At 41.9% G+C, this 19,464-nt stretch overlaps 1 protein-coding gene across 2 annotated transcripts; it reads right to left on the bottom strand.

Annotated features, from left to right (window-relative positions):
* Positions 1-6,024: 6,024 nt before the first annotated feature.
* LOC118386957 (delta(14)-sterol reductase LBR-like) lies at positions 6,025-18,149 on the bottom strand. Of its 2 annotated transcripts, none has more exons than XM_035774997.2 (14): positions 17,985-18,149; positions 15,025-15,199; positions 14,606-14,803; positions 14,218-14,289; positions 11,694-11,865; positions 11,264-11,457; positions 10,609-10,663; positions 10,213-10,407; positions 9,914-10,017; positions 8,616-8,741; positions 8,368-8,536; positions 8,165-8,245; positions 7,927-8,049; positions 6,025-7,740 (listed from the first exon to the last, which is right to left on the bottom strand). In XM_035774997.2, the coding sequence occupies exons 2-14, from the start codon at positions 15,193-15,195 to the stop codon at positions 7,580-7,582; spliced, it is 1,821 nt and encodes a 606-aa protein (XP_035630890.1). In that variant the 5' UTR covers positions 15,196-15,199; positions 17,985-18,149; the 3' UTR covers positions 6,025-7,579. The 2 variants fall into 2 exon arrangements, with proteins under 2 accessions (XP_035630890.1, XP_035630891.1); XM_035774998.2 differs by lacking the exon at positions 17,985-18,149 and adding an exon at positions 17,370-17,536.
* Between the last annotated feature and the right edge of the window lie 1,315 nt (positions 18,150-19,464).

The raw sequence follows: 19,464 nt of genomic DNA, 5'->3' as shown, positions 1-19,464 counted from the left end.
TTTAACTCAGTACTGGATCTGTGCAGATACCTCACATACAGAGCCTTCAGAAAGTATTCTTACCCCTTCATTTATTTCACATTTTCTTGTGTCAGAGCCTGAATTCAAAATTGCTGAAATATATATTTTTCTCACCCATCTACATACAATGCCCAATAATGACAAAGGGAAAACAAAATTTTTAGGAATTTTTGCAAATGTATTGAAACTGAAATACAGAAATATATAATGGCCATAAATATTCACACCACTGAGTCAATACTTTGTAGAAGCTCCACCGCTGTGAGTCTTTCTGGGTCTTTAAGTCTTTAAGAGCTTTCCAGAGCTAAATTGTGCAACCTTTGCCCAATATTATTTCCAAAATCCTCCAAGCTATCTCAAATTGGTTGTTGATCAATGCTAGACAACCATTTGTATGTCTTGCCATAGATTTTCAAGTAGGCCTAACCATTGGCCTCATTGTAAAATCCCTGAGGGGTTTACTTCCTGTCCGGCAAATGAGTTAGAAATGATGCCTGTATTTTTGTAGTGACTGGGTGTGTTGATACACCATCCAACGTGTATTTGAATAACTTCACCATGCTCAAAGTGATGTTCAATGTCTGTTTTTTTAATCCATTTACCAATAGGTGCCCTTCTTTGGAAGGAATTGGAAAACCTCCCTGGTCTTTGTGGTTGAATCTGTGTTTGAAATTCACTGCTTGACTGGGGAACCTTACAGATAATTGCATGTGTGGGGTACAGAGATGAGTTAGTCATTAAAAAATCATGTGAATGCAACATATGTAACTTGTTAAGCAAATATTTACTTCTGAATGTATTTAAGCTTGCCATAACAAAGGGGTTGAATACTTGTTGACTCAAGACATTTCACCTTTACATTTTTTATGAATTTGCAAGAAATTCTAAAAACATATTTCCACTTTGATACGATGGGGTATTGTGTGTAGGCCAGTGCCAAAAATCTCAATTTAATACATTTTAAATCCAGGCTGTAACACAACAAATCATCTTGCTCCCAGGCAGACTAAATAACTTTTTTGCCCGCTTTGAGGACAATACAGTGCCACTGACACGGCCTGCAAAGAAAACATGCGGTCTCTCCTTCACTGCAGCCGAGGTGAGTAAGACATTTAAACGTGTTAACCCTCGCAAGGCTGCAGGCCCAGACGGCATCCCCAGCTGCGCCCTCAGAGCATGCGCAGACCAGCTGGCCGGTGTGTTTACGGACATATTCAATCAATCCCTATACCAGTCTGCTGTTCCCACATGCTTCAAGAGGGCTACCATTGTTCCTGTTCCCAAGAAAGCTAAGGTAACTGAGCTAAACGACTACCGCCCCGTAGACCTCACTTCCGTCATCATGAAGTGCTTTGAGAGACTAGTCAAGGACCATATCACCTCCACCCTACCTGACACCCTAGACCCACTCCAATTCGCTTACCGCCCAAATAGGTCCACAGACGATGCAATCTCAACCACACTGCACACTGCCCTAACCCACCTGGACAAGAGGAATACCTATGTGAGAATGCTGTTCATCGACTACAGCTCGGCATTCAACACCATAGTACCCTCCAAGCTCGTCATCAAGCTCGAGACCCTGGGTCTCGACCCCGCCCTGTGCAACTGGGTACTGGACTTCCTGACGGGCCGCCCCCAGGTGGTGAGGGTAGGCAACAACATCTCCTCCCCGCTGATCCTCAACACGGGGGCCCCACAAGGGTGCGTTCTGAGCCCTCTCCTGTACTCCCTGTTCACCCACGACTGCGTGGCCACGCACGCCTCCAACTCAATCATCAAGTTTGCGGACGACACAACAGTGGTAGGCTTGATTACCAACAACGACGAGACGGCCTACAGGGAGGAGGTGAGGGCCCTCGGAGTGTGGTGTCAGGAAAATAACCTCACACTCAACGTCAACAAAACTAAGGAGATGATTGTGGACTTCAGGAAACAGCAGAGGGAACACCCCCTATCCACATCGATGGAACAGTAGTGGAGAGGGTAGCAAGTTTTAAGTTCCTCGGCATACACATCACAGACAAACTGAATTGGTCCACTCACACTGACAGCGTCGTGAAGAAGGCGCAGCAGCGCCTCTTCAACCTCAGGAGGCTGAAGAAATTCGGCTTGTCACCAAAAGCACTCACAAACTTCTACAGATGCACAATCGAGAGCATCCTGGCGGGCTGTATCACCGCCTGGTACGGCAACTGCTCCGCCCTCAACCGTAAGGCTCTCCAGAGGGTAGTGAGGTCTGCACAACGCATCACCGGGGGCAAACTACCTGCCCTCCAGGACACCTACACCACCTGATGTTACAGGAAGGCCATAAAGATCATCAAGGACTTCAACCACCCGAACCACTGCCTGTTCACCCCGCTATCATCCAGAAGGCGAGGTCAGTACAGGTGCATCAAAGCTGGGACCGAGAGACTGAAAAACAGCTTCTATCTCAAGGCCATCAGACTGTTAAACAGCCACCACTAACATTGAGTGGCTGCTGCCAACACACTGTCATTGACACTGACCCAACTCCAGCCACTTTAATAATGGGAATTGATGGGAAATGATGTAAATATATCACTAGCCACTTTAAACAATACTACCTTATATAATGTTACTTACCCTACATTATTCATCTCATATGCATACGTATATACTGTACTCTACATCATCGACTGCATCCTTATGTAATACATGTATCACTAGCCACTTTAACTATGCCACTTTGTTTACTTTGTCTACATACTCAACTCATATGTATATACTGTACTCGATACCATCTACTGTATGCTGCTCTGTACCATCACTCATTCATATATCCTTATGTACATATTCTTTATCCCCTTAAAAAACACTCTCAAGACCTGGAACCAGTTTAGACATCACTTTGAAAAGCTCTTCCTTAGTAGATGGAGTCTTATCCCAACAACTCTCAGATAAATTCCACCTTTTGAATAGTAATTTCTTTAGACATTTACAAGTGCGCAGCTTTGTCCGTGACATGACCTTTCAATTCCTCACTCTTCCCTTGGGCCCTTCCACTGATGTCTTTTTGACACCATCCCCAACTGTAAAAGGTATTATCTCTTATAGCTATGATCAAACGTACTCTCTTCACAATCCTTCATTCACAGCTATTACAATGTTAAGGTCTAGGTGATGAGTTTACTGATGACACATGGGAAGATATTCTGCACCGTGTCCACTCCTCTTCCATTTGTGCCAAACATGGTTTAATCCAATGCAAAATCCTCCACCGCACTCATTGGACTAAACTCAGACTCTCTAAGATCTATCCTGACGTTGACCCTGTTAGTGACAGGTGTCAGTCAGCAAGTTCCTGCTTCATTTGAAACATATGTTTTGGTCCTGCCCTCCTCTACATAACTATTGGTCTGCCATTTTTTATACCATATCTAAAGTATCACAGGCGCTTTTTGTTCCTACTGCCATAACATTATTTGGGGTAATACCTGATACTTTGATACTGAGAAATTATAAATCTGACTTTATAGCCTTTTTGAGTTTGTTGGCAAGAAGGTTGATTTTACTTCGGTGGAAAATGCCCTCTTCTCCTCATTTTGTGTGGATTAAAGATGTTTTACACTAAGTAAATTAGAGAAGATAAAATATACTTCTTCGGACAAATGTTTACTTACGTAGAGACACTGCAATTTCAACGTACTCCACGGTAAACTGCCTGTACTAGTTTTGTATTTCAACAAAACATACATTAAAAACAAAGTAAATCAAAAACACAGGTAGTCTTCTAAATGAATAGAACAATTATAAGTCAGGTTAATATGAAACACTCACAAAAGTAGATAAATTAAAGTATTATTTAATATTTGTGTATGGGCATTATACAATCCTACTTCTAAAAAACATGTTTCCATGTTATATTTTAATTTATAAACTGGATGCTGATTGGCTGACAGCCGTGGTATACCACGGGTATGACAAAACATTTATTTTTACTGCTCTTGTTACATTGGTAACCAGTTTATTATAGCAATAAGGAACCTCGGGGGATTGTGACATATGGCCAATATACCACGGCTAAGGGCTGTGTCCAGCACTCCGCAATGCGTGTGCATAAGCACAGCCCTTAGCCATGGTATATTGGACATATACCACACCCCCTCGTGCCTAATTAAGTATAAAACGAACTGCAATATATTATTTCAACCATTGTTTACACTGTAATGTGTAAATACCAATAAAAATAACAGTATTGTCCCTCTTTTCCATGCTTTTGTGTCAGTATTTGGTATGAAAGAAGAAAAAAGTGCTGAGGCAAATGTCAGCTTGCCACACATTTTCCAGCGGCCCTGCTGTGCTGATTGATCTCTGCAACATGGATATATGGAAATCACCACACATTAAGAAACATAACCTATATGATCTTTTGACTTACATATCTCAACATTTTGAGATAGTATTGACATAAAATTGATGGTGGGAATGGGATTCCATAGGAATTAGCTTTGGCAATAGAATTACGTCTAAGAGTACAGGTCAGGTCGACTTGGACTCGAAGGATAATAATAATAATAATAATATATGCCATTTAGCAGACGCTTTTATCCAAAGCGACTTACAGTCATGTGTGCATACATTCTACGTATGGGTGGTCCCGGGGATCGAACCCACTACCCTGGCGTTACAAGCGCCATGCTCTACTAACTGAGCTACAGAAGGACAATACACACATCTTCCTCATGCATTGGCCTTATGGCAAGACTGCACAAATCCTTTACCATAATGCAAGGTAGGTTTAAAGTTTAAAAAGGGGATAGTATTTTACAGGTGTTTACCAGTGTTGTTTATGTGATTCCATTACCATCCCATTCTCTACGTTCATGCAATTATTCAAATAGAATTGTCCAAATTATTTATAGGCTCATTAACATAACATAATGATCGCTCTACAATCCTAGGATCTGGTGTGGAAATATACCACTAACTAAAAAGTAAAGATTGCAGACAGTATTAACCCTAGCAAAAAGTAAATCCGGTGTTTTCGGCAAATGAACTAAGTACAAAATGTTTATCTCTCCAGTTACTTCCTGAACTCTTTGCTACCCCATGTCAGTGACCTTGTTTGTTTCTTGACCTCAGCTAGATGTTGGGATGGTGTCTGTGGCAGAACTGTGAGGGGTGGAAGAGAGCCTAGAGTAGAGACAGAGGCTGACTGCAGGGTAGACTACTGGGTAGGGGAGCTGATCTGCTAAACTTTAGTCCTCTGAGACCACCACTGCTTCCTATTCCGTTGCTTTACTGCAAGAGTTCAAATGTTGCCTGCTTGTACCCTTCACCAAAGGGATGATTCAGCCCTGCTGGGGAGCAAGGTGAGGAGGACTATGCTCACAGGCAGGATTATACAATGTATAGTCTCAATGAAAACCTTTTAATATCTCAGATTCATAACGATGCTCCAAAACCTGTAACTGGACTATTGTTATACAATATTCAAACTTGGAAATTGGAAAAACTGAAAGGTATTATGTAGAAGTGCTGCAGCAATACATTATCTGCTCGCGAGAATAGAAATAAGGTACAGTATAACCAAACAACCTAGCCCGAGTGCCATCCTGATTACTATCATGCAAACTCCTTGTGAAGTTTGGCTTGACAATGAGCAATGGAGTTGGCAAGAGTAAGAGACGTTAGACCAGGCTACCAAACACCTGCAGAGAAGACTTTTACATCTCCCTGGTGACATGTGCTGAGAGCAAAACAGACACATTATTATTTTGGGGATCTACCCTTCACACTGCAGTCAGTTCGGAGGGTCACATGAATTAGAGCATCTCAAATTGATTCTGTGTCTGCAGCAGGGGGCTGATCTCAGGTCCTGTTCAGATCTGCAGCAGCCCCATCCTCTGACCTCTGGCTACATCGCAGAAGTGTTGAATTGTTTGACCTTCCATTGTTTCACTTGTCTTCTCTTTCTAGGAGTCTAGTCTCAGTGCATTATGTGTTGAATCGTTAGACATGTCTGAATAACATGGATACTGTAAGTGTAAAACTTTATTTTTTTGCCAAAACGTTTGTACAAGGCGAGATTTCCAGCCATTGTCACGTTTTCCGTTGGAGACGGACATTGAACAAAACATGAACATTGGGTCTTCTTCCACTGTCCTAGTTACATCCAACTGTTTTAGCTTCAACAAACAGCCAGCTGACCCAAACAGGAAATTGTTGCCAGTCCCATCAGTCAAAACAAAGGTTGAGTACAGAATGGGTCTCAATGACAAATAGTTAAGACAAATCACAAGTTATGTTCTAAGATTACATGGTAATATTGTCTAGAGAACAGCAGATCTAGCTGTAAACAAAAATGGCTAGTGGTAATTTAGGCAATTAACAGTTTAAATCAAATGCAACTTTAAATATCTATTGTAAAACAAGATCTAACATCACTTGTACATTTTGTACTTAACACAAAAAAATTGAATATTTACATTGCATTCAGTTGCATAAAATGCCACCTATTCTAGTTATTCTATTGCTGCTATACTGCTCATCTACAGCTGGGTCAGAAAATACTTGCACAGGATTAAACAGTTGCCAGGTGGTTCCCACACGACACAGCATTCATTGCACGTACAGAAAGTATGACTGTTTTCACCGTGACAAACTCAAAATTTAACACTAAATGAAAAATATGGTTGTGATGCCTTTGAAAAGTAAGGTCTTGAATAACTTAAGGTGTTTAACATGGATACTGTCTAAGTGCCCTTGCAGATGGTAATGGTTTTAAGATACTGTGGATTTGTCTTCCCTCTGGAAAGGGGACTGACTATAACAGGAGCTAAACAATACTACGATCCAGAAGACTGGGGAGGAATTTGACAGTGAACCGGAGTAAGCAAAGTCAAATCATAGACTTTTGGTATAAAATACAATCTTTCATAGTGCATTTAAAACAACCAAATACTTTTTATTTTACACTCAGTTAACACTAGGCTACATCTCTATATAAAAATATGTCTAAATGCTATTTTGTGAATGTTGTAGTCCTGAGGGAGATCGTTAATCCCATTTTAACTGTACAGATAAAAGAGCATTTAAATCCCATCATTGACAATATACACAAAAAGCAATGTATACCAAAGGTATCATTACAAAATACTTCAAAATTAATGCCAAGCAAATATTGTAATTGGATATGGGAGTGAAAACTTAAAAACAGATCAAATATGCAATGTTAACAGGCATCTTAAAGTTTAAAAAAAATAAAAAATAATTATGTACAAAAATATATACATCCCTTCCACAGACTGAGGGTTCTTTTTTCTTCAATTTTGAAACCTTTTCGCTCTTAAAGGGCATTAATCAAATTCAGTCAGCTAATTAGTGTACCTTCATAAAACCATCACACTTCAAAGAAAGCTGCTCCTGCAGAACTTCCAAGAATCAAGCTTCCCCCTTTTTGAAATTCAAGTTTCCCAATGTCTTTAAATTCTAATTTCCAAACAACTGGTTGTTTCTACAAACTCATGTCGCCATGCGCTGAGTTGTGAGATTGCAGAATTGGAGGCCGTGGAGTTGGTTGGAGAAGGTTTCAGTAGACTCTGGGGATGATGCGGTAGCGGACCTCTCGGCAGTAGTCGTCCCATGCCGAGCCGTACTTCCTCCTGCACTGGGCCTCATCCCGGGCCTCCCGGTGGACCAGCAGGGTGGTTAGGTAGATCACATAGAAGTATGGCAGGATGTGGGTGAACCCTACAGGATGACCACAGACAACACACACTTCAGCGTCTCCTCATATCACTACACACATATCAAGACGTGTAGATTTACTGGTCTGTTTCTGGTGCATGGTCAGCACAGCTCAGAAAAACAAATCAAACAAATTAACCAGCACCTGGTAACTAACCAGCTATGACTAACTAAGTAGCCGTCACTCACCACAGGGTAGTGACCATGCCAGAGCCATGATGAGGTCACCCAGGTAGTTGGGGTGACGGACGAGCCCCCACAGACCAGACACCAGGAGACTCTTCCCCGTGGCAGTAGGGATGGTCTTCAGATCTGGAAAGCACAGCGTTACAGCGAGTCCAACAACATGACAGAGAATAACTTCATCAAGGCAGGTGGCCTGCTAATGTTTATACAGGAATAAGACGTACTGGGATTGAGGACTTACGGGATAATGTAGGGTCTGAAGGATTTCTTCTGAAGGCATTTTTCTGAGAGTTTGCTTTACGGAAGATGCTAAATCCAATGACTAACACGTGAAGACAACGTCATACTGTTACTCATACAACAAAGTATATTACAGATTACATGTAGGATTTATATAAACGTATGCCAAATGCCCAAATTAAAAAAATCCCGGTACTGACTAACCATTGAGAGTAACGATGCCTACGATCCAGGGCAGAGAGAGGTGGCTCGGGTGGTAAACCAGGTAGTAGGACTGGAGACTGAAGGTGAAGGGAACCCACATCAAGTCTCCAAACACCAGCATAAAGCCAAATCCAGCATGGGTTGTATCCATATAGCCCAGGACAGCCTCCTGGGGAGTAACAGTCAACCATTAGATTACATCCTACAACCAAATAAATAGAGACCAAATAAAACATTCGTTTCTGTACCTCATGCCAGTAGGCATCAAGCACATAGAACAGGTGGAAGCAGTTGACCAGGATCATGGCTGGTGAAGGGTAGTCCAGGTTATGGAGTTTCATCTCAGCCAGAGCCATGGCAGCGTTGATCACCAGCTGGACAGAACACAGATGTCACAAACCTGATTAAACAGACAGCAAAACAATCCATACACTACATGACCAAAGGTATGTGGACACCTGCTCATCGAACATCACTTTTCAAAATCATTGGCATTAATATGGAGTTGGTCCCCCTTTGCTGCTATAACAGCTCTTCTGGGAAGGCTGTCCACTAGATGTTGGAACATTGCTGCGGGGACTTGCTTCCATTCAGCAACAAGAGCATTAGTGAGGTCAGGCACTGATATTGGGCCATTAGGCCTGGCAGTTTAACACACTACAGTGTGCTTCTGTAGTGTGTGAGCTTGTGTGGCCGTTGTTGCTCCTAGACGTTTCCACTTATCAATAACAGCACTTACAGTTAACCAGGGCATCGCTAGCAGGGCAGACATTTGACGGACTGACTTGTTGGAAAGGTGGCATCCTATGACGCTGCCATGTTAAGTCACTGAGATCTTCAGTAAGGCGATTCTACTGCCAATGTTTGTCTGTCTATGTAGATTGCATGGCTGTGCTCAATTTTATAGACAGTACCTGTCAAAGGTTTGGACACACCAACTCATTCAAGGGTTTCTTTGTTTTTACTATTTTCTACATTCCAGGTGACTACTTCATGAAGCTGGTTGAGAGAACACCAAGAGTGTGCAAAGCTGTCATCAAGGCAAAGGGTGGCTACTTTGAAGAATCTCAAATATATATTTTGATTTGTTTAACACTTTTTTGGTTACTACATAGTTTGTGTTGTTTCATAGTTTTAATGTCTTCACTATTATTATTATTGTTATAATATAATGTAGTAAATGGTTTTTAAAAAAATAGGAAAACCCTTGAATGAGTAGGTGTCCAAACTTTTGACTGGTACTGTACCTGTCAGCAACGGGTGTGGCTGAAATAGCAGAATCCCCTCATTTAAAGGGGTATCCACATACTTGTGTATGTATAGTGCTCCTCAAACAGACAAACTAGCGCTGAAATGTACTATAGTATGATTGTAGGATTTATTCTGTGTTGTTCACATTTAACACATAATGGGAAACTGAACACTGAGCTTGTTTTTTTTTGCAGTTGTGTGTGAGGAAATAAAAACAGCTTAATCTACACTAAATGGCTAATAAACAGCTGAAAAGTACTTTAAATGGGAACATGTTTAGGTACACTAAACTTACCCAACCCATCAATCCTGGGCGGAGCTCACAGAAGTATTTGAGATCAAAGCCCTTGATCCGGGGGTTGAGTTCACTTCCCATGAAGAAGTCATAAATCACACTCCCTGAGGTGAGAAGAACAGATTAATCATATTACATTACCCATTTGGGAGGCATCATGCCAATAGGCAGTACAGTAATCTTTGCCCTTAACCTTATGCTGACCCATGCCATAATATACCGATATCATGGAATAAATCAGGCCTAGATTGTAGAAGCTTCTCTCTACCAGTGATAACTACACAAACACACCCACTCACCAGAGTTTCCTCCAGGGGCCAGCTGGTCCTGGGGTGCCCAGCGAGAGCGGACGTACAGATAGACACTGAGCAGGACAGAGAAGAGCAGGGAAGACACAGCCAGCTGGAGGAAGTGGCTGTGGATGTAGCCGAGGTCCACCCCCTGATGGACTGCAGCCCCCAGGGCAGCTAACGTCAGCACAAAGGCATGGAGGGCTGGTGGTGGCGGAGGAGACATGCAGGGTTAATACACAGGAAGTTCTTCAACCAAAGTGTCTTTCCTTACATGACTTATATGTTAATGAAATACATTGGCATAGTGCTTTACTAGAGATCTCAATGTGCTGGGAGTAACTGACCAGTTAATTCCTTCAAAATAACAAACAAGAAGACATGAAACACAGGAGAATGTCTCACTGTTCATTCTGTACTTCAGCCACTCTCCATTCTTCAGGGGGATTCCTTCTACAACCTGGGGACATAAACACAGGTTGGACCATCATTCAACCTTACAGGAAATACATTGAGAGGAATAATGTAGCTAGGACAGGGGACTTTTTGTACATGTTAAAAGCTTACTTTATCCCCTTTCACTAATGTAAACACTCCCCAGACCTAGAGAACAGGACTTCATGGGAGCCATGTGATGAACATTTCCTACATTCTCAAAAAGGCACATGTGTTTCAACTGTATTCAGAAGGCAGATGAGCAGGAGAGGAAACTGAACAAAACCTCCCATTCTTCCCTGTAGTGTTCCAGCGTGGACAGTAGCCTACTACTGCTGATTCCTCTCATTTCTGCCCTGGCTAATGAGCAGAAACAAGGCGTGAGCGCCAGTCATGTGCTCTGTCCAGGTCACGGATGGGTGTCATGTGTATGGCCTGTACTCTAGGGGGGTTGGTGTGTGTGTAGTCTTCAATCATGGTGGGAGTAGAATTCTGAGAATATGGTTGGCCCACTAGACAATCATCTATAGTTCAGTTCTGTGTTTTCTCCACAATGACTAGAACAGAGTAAGCTGATCCTACACGTGTGCCAGAAGAGCAGTGAGGTTATTGGTGATCACGTTACCTTTCCGACAGGCAGCACGTAGAGCAGGGCCTGGAAGAGGAACCAGAGGACCACCATGCCAAACACATGTGGATCCAACAGGGAGTCCAGGGCAGGCAGAGAGGGGGGGCTCATCAGGCTAGCATCCTCCTGACTGCAAACCACCATCAGTCCCAACACAGCCACAGGCAGGAACAGCATCATGCAGGACACTCCTGCAAACACAGGGGGGAAAGACACTGACTGGAGCCATAAGGTAGTCTGTCTGTCTTCTTTATTTAACCAGTTACTGTCCCTCCCGAAATGCATTCTTGTCAAACAATGTGCATCCTAGTGCAATTTGATTGGCATAACAGTTTGCAGACTAGCACCCCCCCCCCCTCACATTCTCTATCCAGCACATGACAAGCTGGGAGAGGCACAGCAGCCACATTTCTGTTCCTCCTCTCACCTAGCCTCCCTCCAAACTCCAGCTCAGTAGTGATGGGGGCTGTGGCTGCTGCAGGCTTCGGCTCAGCTTCCTCCTCTGTCTGCTCGGCTGGCTTGGCGTCACCGTCATCCTTTCTGCGTCTGAGGTTGTAGCGGCTCTCTAATACCTTCTCTTGCTCCGCCTCTGCAGGTTTCTGGAGGTAGACATGGTTAGACAGTCAGGCTGAGTGGTGGTACTCACTTACACAGACATGGCTAACCCTCAGTGACTTAAGCTCATAGGGAACATAATGCACATCCATTCTATTTGCCACACAAATTATCTGTAGATTTGCATCTCTTAAAAAGGAAAAGTGAACACTTGTTATAGCAGAAAATACCACCATAAACCATTGTTTGTTTTTACTACAAGGTTGGCAGCGTTATATGGGCATTCTAAGTATTAATTTAACAAACTATGAGCAAACTGCAATGAGAAGTTCTCAGAGCCTCTGAATAGAGCAGAGAAAAGAGGTAGCACATGTTCAAACAGCATGTGACTGACTTATGGAACATTAGCAGGACCCTAAGTGGTGTGTGTGTGGCTCAGTCAGCTGGGGCTTGGTACAGGTTGAGTCTCCCATGCAGAGTCCTCCCAACACACAGGAGGTACAACATGAATCATGACATTCCTACATATAAAAGCCCATTCACAAACAAGCTAAATAAATAAGAATTTGTTCTAAACTGAGTAGCCTAGTTAAATAAAGGTTACACACACACAAAAAGTTATTTTGTTAGCATTGAGAGTGAGAGAATCTACAGTCTTAACTTTTGTCCTTCTTTAAAAAAAATATATATATATTTTTGTGTCCCCATTACCAGTAAAACCTAATCAAAACCTATTTATTTCACTTACTCGCTGTGCTGTTCAGTTGATAATTTGTTCAGTCGTTTCATTCTCAACCAGGATTTTTATGAAACGGCATTTGGGTCTTTGCGTGTCAAATAAGCTTGTTGACCAATCAGGACCTGAATATGACTGCACGTCACATAATCATTTAACACATTCATACATTTTTTTTTACATAGTTATCACACATCGGTTACACTCTCACTCATATGTCACAATGATTCATCAATACGTATGCTATGATGCTGGTGAAGTTGTCTCGAGCATCTACAGTGCCGGTCATTTTAAAAAAGCTAGCTAACTCATGGATGCAAGCAATGTTCTTCCCCAAAAACAGCAAAACGACAATCTGTTTCAGTAGCTAGTTAACTAGCTATATAGTTAGCTAGCTGTCATCTAAAATAACGCTAATTTATAAGACTGTTCTTATTTGATTAATGGGCGGACCCATCTATGTGAAGCTAGCCACAATAAGGATTAGCCACAATAGTGGACTTTGTGGACTTTGGGTTAGCCTTCAAAATAAAAGTATAGCATAATTATACTATTTGCATCACTGTCAATGACATACTTTTATTTTGAAGGCAAACAGCAAATTCTACCATTGTGCCTAATCCTTATTGTGGCTAGCTTCACAACACAACCCGGTCAGATCAAGCCTCACTAGCCAGATGAAGCTAGCTGGCTGCTTATAACATTAGCTTTGGGCAACAGGGTTAAGTAGCTGGCTTGCTATTTATTTTCATGAACTAAAGTTCAATTTCAATAGGCGAACAACAATACAAGGATTCCTAAATAATTGCTAAGAATAATGAAAATGACTGCAGTTTCTACTGGTCATTGTTTTCAGGCTGGTTGTATTGGTGCAAGCTAGGTACCAAGCTAAAGCTAGCTACCCCAGAAGTTAAGTTTGAACTAATTATGCTTTATTACCAATGCAGTACTGTAAACACATGACCGATGTTTGCAGACTTTTTTTGTACAGCTTTGAGTGCTACTAAATCTTTTTTGACACGCAAAGACCCCAAAACGGCACGCCTTCGTATGTATGTCATGAAGCTAATAGCAGTGCCGCTATTACTGTGTAACTCCGGTAGGGCAACGTTGGAAAAATAGCGTTCTTGGTAGTGTTAACCGGTGCTCAACCAGTTGGCGAAAGCCAACATCACCCACGACAGAGAACGGTTGATTGTCAAGGGCAATAAATTCCATTATCTTGGCTTTAATGGATTTCTCCTTCGAGTTGTCTCGCTGAAATTTTGTTACTCTTTCAAATGACTGCTTGACTTGTTGCTCGATCCAAACAGTAGACATTATGGGCTAGTATATGAATGCTGTGTTGCACGTATAGCACAATTTTACACGTCGTCATAATGCCATGTACCTACGTTATATAGGTATGAACGTCAGCTTTGACATCGGTTTTGCACATCGGTGTCAAACTAGACATCGGCCGATACCCATGTTGGCTTTTTTACCTAATATTGTCCGATTACGATATGTTCGATATATCGTGCGTCCCTAGGTACAAGTCTAATGCCAAACTTGCTTACAGCCCAAAAAACATTTAATTTTGTTCTAGGAGCATTGACATCATGGATAGATGCAAACGTTAAAAAAATAAAATAAAAAAGTACTTTATCTAAAGTCTCACCTCATTGACTTTGTCAGCAGTATCATTCTCTTTGTTTTCATGCTTGTGGCCATTGTTCTCAACTGGCCTAGCCTGTGGTAAATTGAGTGAGGGAAGCAAAACGTCAACATGAGGAAAAAGGAACGCGATGACAAACAATACGGAAAAAGAGGCACACGTGTCACTATGTAAAGATGGACCCACTGGTCACACATACACAAAGTTTTAAAATATTTATTATTTATTACATTTTATTAGCCAATGCTTGATCTACTATCAAATAATGCCATCTCTGAGGTCATGCGTTTTACAGTGCATTCTGAATACAACACACATGCAGCAGAGCAACACTCAAAAACAAAAAGCCATTCTAAATCCCTGCAGTGTGTGTGAGACATGTGTTCCTCACCACAGGGCTGAGTCTGATCTCCAGCACTTCTTTCATTTTGGGCTCCTTGCGTGCAGCAGGCGTCTCTGTGGCGAAGGTGCCACTGGTGGTGCGAGACGAGGAGCGCCGTGTGGTCCTGGCTGGAGAACGGGAACGACTGCGCCGCCGCGACGGAGAGCGGGAGCGAGAACGACGGCTTGGTTTAAAGCCAGTTGGATTCTGGAACATAAGATGTCGCATTTAGCAAAATTACAAACTTGTTATTACATAGCTGAATTTAGAAAGGTCAGCACCAATGGCGCCATCAACATATCATAAGAAGATAATATTTGAGTAAAATCAGATCAAAATTCCTGAATCTTGTCAAGATAGAGAAATTCCATCCATCTTTGTCATGTCATCAGTGACATGGTTGCCATGGAGATAGAGAGTGCTCCTACCTTCATGTCAGCCTCTCTGAGCTCCAGCTCAGTGCCATCCTTGTAGACGACTGTGTAGAGCTGAATCTTGGCATCGTAGCTCAGCACCTTGACTTCGTAGAACAGGCTGCTACCAGGCCAGCGGCCCATCACCATGTCCCCACTCTGAAACCTAGTACCCGGCATCCTCATTTACCTGACGGAGAGAGAGCATGTTAAAAACCAGGGGAGTATCAGGGGGTGGTCTAAGCCACTGCCACATGTATAATGTAGCGCTGCCAGGATGGGTTCAAATCAGGGATGTTTCTCTCTCCCTTTGAAATTACAAGAGGGTTTTGAAACGGCAGTCTCGCTCAAACTTCCGTTTTCATGACTGGGCTTATAAAAGTAAGTTTCACTCCAGTAACAGCTTTCTGAGGAGCTGCTCTCGTGTTGTCTGACAGGTGATAGGCTATTCCACTCCTCAAACTAGGATCTGTATGCTGTGCTCATGTGATAAATAAGATACATGACGACTAAGGAAAATAAACGAGCCAATTTAATTCCACCAAATTATGCAAATTAACCCATAGACTGATAAGCAACCGCGGTCAAATGTATGTAATAGCTAAACGTTAACATCCCTAATTACAATGATCCACTTTTTCAGATGAATTGGGTGTGCATATCAAAACGGTCTACGACGGGGACAACTTTCCTTCCAGACATTTCCCCAATCACACTAGATTTAGGCAGATTAGGCTAGATGAGACATTCACAGTGTGCATTAAGAACATGCAAATGGGGGACAGAAGAGCACAAGACTAGACACAATGGAGCAGTGAGGTCAGCGGTATGGAAGGGGATGCAGAGCTCACAGAATTGCTGACGTTCCCGTCCCCACTAGGGTTAACTCTGTAGCATTGCCATTCCAGTCCCCTTTATCACTCTCTCAATAGCCTTTGTACACAGAATTCCAGTAATGTTCAGGTAACATCAGAAACTGCATTTTAGAAGTTTAACAGAGGTTGTGCTCCCATGTCGACCCATGTCAAATCAAAAGTGAAAGCCTGCTCTGGTTATACAACTGTTCTTGCCACGGACTATTTAAAACACATACACACTTTGAAAACATAGTCCCTGTGATTATAAATATTAAATAGAGGGGGAAAACTGTAGACTTGAAGTGCCTGATATACTTAGACAACTCAGTCCTTGTAATGACCACAAGCAACTATTCACTGGTATGTGTCGTTTTTCATCAAATAAAAGTCCAAATGGTACGTTACATCACAGCTGCTGAAATATATACAATTTAATGAATGCAAAACCCGACACACCCTGCTGTCCTGGCGTCCCTGTTGAATTCCTCCATATGGTTAAAGGTCTAGCTAGCTAAACGATGCGGACATTTACATTTACATTACATTTAAGTAATTTAGCAGACGCTCTTATCCAGAGCGACTTACAAATTGGTGCATTCACCTTATGACATCCAGTGGAACAGCCATTTTACAATAGTGCATCTAAATCTTTTAAGGGGGTGAGAAGGATTACTTTATCCTATCCTAGGACACCCTACTCAGGAAAGATGCCAGGTTTGATGTGGTGGGAGATTCGAAAGTCAGCCCCTCGTCTTTTGTTTTGTGCCATACCTCAGACACAGCCCTTTAAAATACATTTTAAATTAAAGCCGTTTCAATCACTTTATGAAGAACTTAAAACAGTCCTAGCTAATCGTTTACAATGGGTGTTTGTAATTGGTTTTATTGAAAGTTCACCAAACCACCGCCAGGTGTTCATTAGAGAAGTTTAACCAGAAACTTGTCTGTGGTTCAACCGTCCAATTAGTTGTTTTTGTTGCCATCCATCTTAATGTCAGCTAACAGTTAGGGGCGTTTTCACATATGACATTCGGTACCCTGGTTCGGTTTCCTGGAGCGTTTGGGAGAATTTGACGGAATACGTTTAGCTTTCACAAGACCTGAAAACCACCGTTTTAGAGCGTGATTAGCAAGTCGCCTTCTACCTGAAGTTAGCGAGCGCGCTTGTGTCCAACCCGCAGAAAAGCTCCACGCGACTCGCGCTGCCGAGTCACAATAACCCCGTGCTCGGTGGTTGTGGATCCTGGACCCGCGCAGCTCCAGGATCTCTTTGCGTTTCACACATGATTTATAGCCCGACGTCGGGGTGCCAAACACTACAGGACACGGGGTCATAGGGGATTTGTGAAAGCCCCCTAAATGATGGTGCACGCAAGTCAGTTGTGAACATATTCCGGAGATGTAGCATAAATTATAACAATTAAATGAAAACATGCAGACAGTTGAATATATAACATTAACCAGCACACCAGAGTGATTTGAGTAACAAAAAACTAGCGTTACCTAGCAACACGGTTGGGTTGGAAGAGCAGTCCCAAACCGTAGCTACAGGTTGTAGCTAACTACCGGGACTGCAACTAACAGTATACCAAAATATGAGGCAATGCTCAAATAAATAACCGCTCGCAAGACGGCTAGCTGGCTAACGTTCGTTAGATCTAGATTCGTGTTAATGTTAGCCGTCTCTACTCCGTTAAAGTTCATTGTAATAGCTTCAAGTGACAGCGGGTGGAGGGAAAATGCCATGCATTCAAATCCCCACTAATGCTGGCTAGCTACGCAACGTAAACTAGCAGGCTGCTTAGTGGTAAGTCGGGTATGTTAGATAACGTTAGCTAGCTAACGTTTCAGGGCATGTTTACATTTTTGCAATTGTAATCATTGCACCGACGCTTTAACATGTGCAGACAATAGATAGGTAGTTAGCTAGCCTATTCATTATAAGCAGTTAGGTTATTAGCGAAATTGCTCAGCTGCAGCGCAGGTGTTACTATTCTGATCCCACGCAGCCCAAAACACAGTCAATACCATAACGTTCAGCCGCCAAGATCTCAGGAAAGACATTTAAAGTGGCCACATTCATGCACAATCAATTATATAATTAATTAACGCCCTTACCCTCAGATAACACGTACAACTCAAATGAGGAAAATAACATAGATATCCCTTTAAAACCTGGAACGAAAGTGAATCGCACGCTAACGTACGTTCAAAAACTGCAGCTAAATGTCGAGCCAGTTCTCCCTCCCTCTATCCGCCAAGCCCACCACTCAATAGGATGGCGCGAAGCACACTGATTGGCTACAACGCTATTCTTTTTAAATTATTTAATTTTCTAATTGGTCGCCAGAGGATTTTAACAGAGTGCGGATTGGTAGTAACCGGCGTGTCCTACGGTTTTCTTTGTTTATGGTGTCAGACGTCTACCAGCGCCGGACAAAATGGAGGAAGTTGTTTTAATCTGTGGGAGATATAATTTATACTACAACAAAGATTAACTCATGTTTAATTAGATTAATTGTTCATGACAGCAGCATAATGTATGCATGGAAAATACTACGACACCATACTTTCTGGATTTGTAGTCAATTGTAAAGCATATACATGTTGTATTTAATACAAATAAAAGCATATTAGTATTTTGAGTTTAAACAATAACAATCCACATTTAAAAATCCCCAAATCTGTAAAGAAATGTCTCTGGTAGCTTTGTTACAGGCTGTTGGTTACTCATGAAACAAACACCTGTTGAAAGATCTTAGCATTAGATGGCACAGGTCACCAACACATAATTTCCCAACTTTCTATTGTACTCATGCATTCTAGACCAGAGCAGATGTTTAATCTAATTCAAGCCCAGGGCATATAGTGCTTGTTATTTCATCTAGCTGAAACTAAATGAGAAGAAACCCTTCAGAACCAGTGGGATATACCTCTATCAACCAAATAATGTCTATATAAGATCAATTTCACATTCACATATTTTTGCAGGGTTGCTTTCAACTTTACAAACCAGCTGGTGTTATCCTCACAATACGAAGCTCTGATTAATCTTCAATTTCAACACATTGCTCTGACTGACTGTACAACTGTGATTTTAATTTAGGATGTTGCTTTATAGGCTTAGAATGATTGCAAAACCACATTCAAGGAATCAGACATTGCAAGAAAATGTTGAAACATGGTGATTAATGAAGGATGATTATCATGAAACCAGTGTTGTAAAGTACTTAAGTAAAAAATACTTTAAAGTACTACTTAAGTGGCTTTTTTGGTATCTGTACTTTACGATTTATATATTTGACTACTTTTACTTCACTACATTCCTAAAACAAACTGAACAGAACAAAAGTTCTGATGAAGGCCTTGAGGCCGATACGTAAAGATTATTAAAGAGCATATTGATACTATCAAGAGCAGTGCAAGGGTTTCTTCTTTTTTCTCACTTCACTACATTCCTAAATAAAATAATTTACTCCATACATTTTCCCTGACAGCCAAAAGAACATGTTACATTTTGAATGCATAGCAGGACAGGAAAAGGGTCCAGTTCACTTGCTTATCAAAAGAACATCCCTGGCCATCCCTACTGCCTCTG

The sequence above is a fragment of the Oncorhynchus keta genome, chromosome 8 (assembly GCF_023373465.1).
Source record: "Oncorhynchus keta strain PuntledgeMale-10-30-2019 chromosome 8, Oket_V2, whole genome shotgun sequence".
NCBI classification, from domain to species: Eukaryota; Metazoa; Chordata; class Actinopteri; order Salmoniformes; family Salmonidae; genus Oncorhynchus; species Oncorhynchus keta.
The sequence above is the reverse complement of the archived record's forward strand: the minus strand, read 5'-3'. Positions and strand labels throughout refer to the sequence as shown.

Bases quoted from the DNA above. Each gene is read 5' to 3' on its own strand.
- LOC118386957 (XM_035774997.2), bottom strand. From the start codon at position 15,195: ATGAGGATGCCGGGTACTAGGTTTCAGAGTGGGGACATGGTGATGGGC. The intron at 10,408-10,608 runs GTGAGACATTCT...CGCCACCACCAG, and splicing joins GCTGAAGTACAGAATGAACA to CCCTCCATGCCTTTGTGCTG. The intron at 7,741-7,926 runs GTGAGTGACGGC...GTCATCCTGTAG, and splicing joins GGCATGGTCACTACCCTGTG to GGTTCACCCACATCCTGCCA.